Below are 4,133 nucleotides of genomic sequence, written 5' to 3' on the forward strand. Positions count from 1 at the left end.
GCCTCGCACCGAGGACCTAGTAGATGTCATCATTTACCCAGAATGCTTTGCGTGTAAATAAAATGGCTCCGTCCGTGTTTTTATATAGTTTAAAAATTTTACAAAACCAAACATCCTACAGTATTTTTACAGTTAAAATAAATGTTTATCAAATAAAGTTTAATGTTACAACTAATCGTGGATCCCTTTAAAATCTGCTTAGTCAGCGGTGCAAAGATTCGTTTTTAGCGGATTAGTGGTTGGTGAACCTAACTATTTTGGTCAGCTGTGCCCACCACTGATACAAACCTAAACCATATTTTTTTAAATACGCATATATTAAAAGGGAATAATACTATATACTTGTTCTGTTTTCTGTATTTGTACATACACTCCTCGTCTGAACGTAGAAACCAGGAGCTATTCTGCAACTTTGAAGTACTGCTCACAAGCGGCGGCCGATTTAAACCTCGAGGTCCAAACTCACAGACTTCTGCTGGATGCGCAACAGCACCCGCTTCGTGCAGCGGTCCACGCTGGCCGCCCACTTCCTGTCCACCTCGCGGTCCTCCTCCAACAGACAGCGGCGCTCAGCACGGCTGAGGGTCACCGGGCGGACCAGCTGGGCCCAGTTCAGGTGGCCATAGAGGCTTCGTTCTACAACATAGGTGATGTTCAGCTCGCTGACAGCGGTTCGGCCTCGCAGCCTTCGAGGCGGGAACAGCCAGCCCCCTGCRCCGCTTCCAAAACCTTTCGACTTAGCTACGTCGCAGCGTATGGGGGAGGAGGGGGTGACAGACAGGGGGGAGATGGGGCATTTGGCGCTGCGCGAGCGCTGGTAGAGCAGGTGCTTGGTGGAATATGCGTAGTTGGGGTCGGGTTTTCGGTGCGTCCAGCTACCCTGGTGGCGATTGGCAATTTGGTGTTTGGGACTGCCTTGAGGACCGTCATCCAGGGAGATGAGGAGGCGTGACTGGGAGTGGGGTTTAGGGCGAGGTTTAGTGAGGCCATAGAAGGCGTAGAGGGCCTCGTTGTTACTTACCCCGTGAGATATGGAGCTTAGGGCCTTCCTCATCTCGCCATCCGTTGTGGAGCGTTGCAGCTTCCCCTCATCGTCTAAACCGCACCCATCGAGCTCTGAGAAGGACGAGCCACTACCCGCTACGCCAGAGATGGAGCCGCCGAGGTCGCTGGAGGCAACCGTGGTTCTCCTCGGGGGCCGGATGAGACCGTGGGTGCTGGAAGATTTGCTGAAGGTTTTCACCAGCTTGTGTCCAGACCAAGTGTCCAGGCTGCTGGACGACGGCGAGGTCGTCAAACTGTCCGAGTCTCCGTCCAGAGAGAGTTGGTCGTGGGTGAGGGAGTGCAGCGAAGCCTCCTGGGGCAGGGGGGGCTTCTTTAGAACCCCCGTGTAGAGAGCGGTGTTGTCTTCGCAGCGCGGTGACGTCTCCAAATTCAGAAAATCTAAAAAAAGAGACCAAAACACTCAGTGAAATGATTCATTCTCTGAAGGATTTAGAATACTTTGGAATCAACAACTAACAAAATAATAAGAAGTACCGTATTTATTCGTGTATAACACGATCTCATGTCTATTACGACCGCCTTTTTGATCTTAAAAAGCATAAAAAATTTAATCCTCAAACTACCTCCAATTTCATTCAGACTTCAAGATWTTTCAGCCTTTGCAGTCTTTATACATATCAGTAAAATAATCATTGGACTGTTCATTTTATTTTAACAACATATGTACTAAAAGTTATTTTGACAACAAATATATATCAGTTGTAGCAGCATCATATTAATTCTGGCATTTTACACATTGTCCACCAGGAGGCGCCAACACAAAAGTCAGAGACTTCACATGAGATTTGGGCCATCTTGTGGGGGAAAAGCAGATTACTTCCTACTCACGAGCGCCCCCTCTGGTGGAGAAACATTTTTTCAGGGATACAAACTTTTTCAGAACACCGGTAGACGGCAGCCATTACAGACGAACATGTTTGTTGTTGTTTGAGGAGCGGCCCGGTCACACGCTAATGTCATTAGTTCGTTATAATTACTAAGGTGCAGGAATACTTTTTTCTTCTTTTTTCACATCATTGGATCTGTTATTATCTCGCTCTGAAGCACAGAGGAGTGTCAGAGGTGAGCTCGTTTCAACTGCTTTTTAAGACGCGGTCTCATTTCCGGACTCAGGCATTTTGAGAATGAAGCCAATATTTAAGTTAAAATACATAAGTAAAAATATTTATCCGAGTATAGTACTACCCCGCAACTTTATGGATGATTTTATGGATTTAATTTTATGTATTATACTTGAATAAATACGGTAATATCTAAAAATTGTACTGCGAGGCACTAAATACATCATCACACAGAATCTTAGACCTTCAGGAGAATGTTTCTTGCCCTCCTCCACCTTGATGAGTTTTTTCCTAACTCTGCGTGTTGAATTAACCAACTTGTGCAGCCGTCTGAACTTCACAGAGTCCTCGGATTGCTCGTCATCCGACTGTTCACGAGACTGCTGGGAGAGAAGAGAAGAAAGGGTCACATAAAAGAAGTCACTTCTTTTCCGATAAAGGATTTAGTCGTGAATTTTTGAGTAACAAAAGCAAACACGTTTACATGCTCTGACGTTAAAACGTAGAAGATGGGAGTTTTGTTGAGATGACGTTAAAGTTAGTGAGGTAGAGATGATGGGCTTGAAGGGATGGAGGCCCACTGCATTGTGTGAAGTTTAAACTCAGTGAACACAACCAAAAGTAACAAAGAATTCTGAAAGACAAAACCCATTCCCAGGATGTTGCTCCAAGAACACACAAACTCACAAGAGTTCCTCCTAAGTTGGACGTTTTCTTTTACTGTAATCCGTGGCAATGAGTTGAAATTTGGCTTCAAGCAACCAAATGACTTTGTTTCTGTTTTTCACTGGTTTCCAAAGCAAACCGCTTGGGTCGAGAGGCAGATGTGATCAAACGTGCAACACAAAACAATTCTGCAGAACTGAAGCTTTCTGTTGAATTGTCTTTTAGCAGTGAGGATTACAGAAAGACARTTTTGTCTTCAAAGACATGGCTTTTAACATAAAGTAGGTGTTAACAACTCTGGAATGTTTGGAGCAAAAAAAAAAAGTAACAAGTTCACACATAAGCACCACACCACCAAAACGACATCTTGACATTTCACTTTTTGTAGTTGCAATAATGTCACAACACCGTATTAATTAGCTCTGAGCTGAAAAAAGACAAACAACAACTGTAGGATTGCACAGATGGCTCAGCACATGATCAGAATCTGCCAAATTTAWGCCTTTTTAAAGCTTTTTTCAGTCTGTAATGGGGTTGCACAGTATTGCTCTTCTTGATAAGGTATTACCGGGGTGGGGGATGATCTGTGGCRTGTTGAGTAATTAATAATTAATAGATAAATGGCTGCTTATGAACATTTACATGCATACAGCTTGACATTCTAGAGCAAGGGTGTCCAAACTTTTCCTCAAGAGRGCCAAAATGAAAATCTATCCAAGGGCTGCGGACCAATTGCAGTGATATAATACATGAAATACTTTCTCAGTGAAGTTCTTTAATTATACATTTATTTTACAATTAGACTAGCAGCTAGTGTTGTTCATGTTTTTTTGTTGGTTTTAACCCGTGAACTTGAAGAAAGTGTGACGTATGCTCAGGCAGCAAAGGCTCATGGGACATTTCATCAATTAATAAAATAGGAGTATTTGTGGTCCTATAACTTGTAGGGCTGTGTATTGGCAAGAATTTGGCGATACGATATATTTCATGACAGAGGGGTCACGATACGATATATCCCGATATATTGCGATACTGTAAGCAAGGTGATATATTGTGATTTTTTTTGTCCAAAAATTCTATTAAAAAAACCTCTTACAGAGGAAAAAATGAAAAACCAAAATTTGTTGTCTCAGAAAATTCTAATATTAAATAGACATACTTTTGATACATTTAGCTGTGTTCTGCTTTGTATGTATTTTATTTTATTTGTTTCATATTTCTTATTTCATCCATGTTTTCAATTATTAGACTAAATTTGCCAGTAAATAGTTTGAAAATATACAGTGGTTTGCAAAAGTATTCATACCCCTTGAACTTTTCCATATTTTGTCACATTACAAC

General features: G+C 42.3%; 1 protein-coding gene across 1 annotated transcript in view; it reads right to left on the reverse strand.

Moving 5' to 3' along the window:
• Positions 1-4,133, reverse strand: part of sash1a (SAM and SH3 domain containing 1a) — a gene marked incomplete at its 5' end in the record, with an annotated part of 84,281 nt that overhangs the window by 27,255 nt on the left and 52,893 nt on the right. The window contains 2 exon segments of the mRNA XM_014011572.1: positions 1,022-1,443; positions 2,371-2,509. Of these exon segments, the coding sequence (XP_013867026.1) occupies positions 1,022-1,443; positions 2,371-2,509 (561 nt within the window).

Source organism: Austrofundulus limnaeus, unplaced genomic scaffold, assembly GCF_001266775.1.
Source record: "Austrofundulus limnaeus strain Quisiro unplaced genomic scaffold, Austrofundulus_limnaeus-1.0 Scaffold82, whole genome shotgun sequence".
Lineage (NCBI taxonomy): Eukaryota > Metazoa > Chordata > Actinopteri > Cyprinodontiformes > Rivulidae > Austrofundulus > Austrofundulus limnaeus.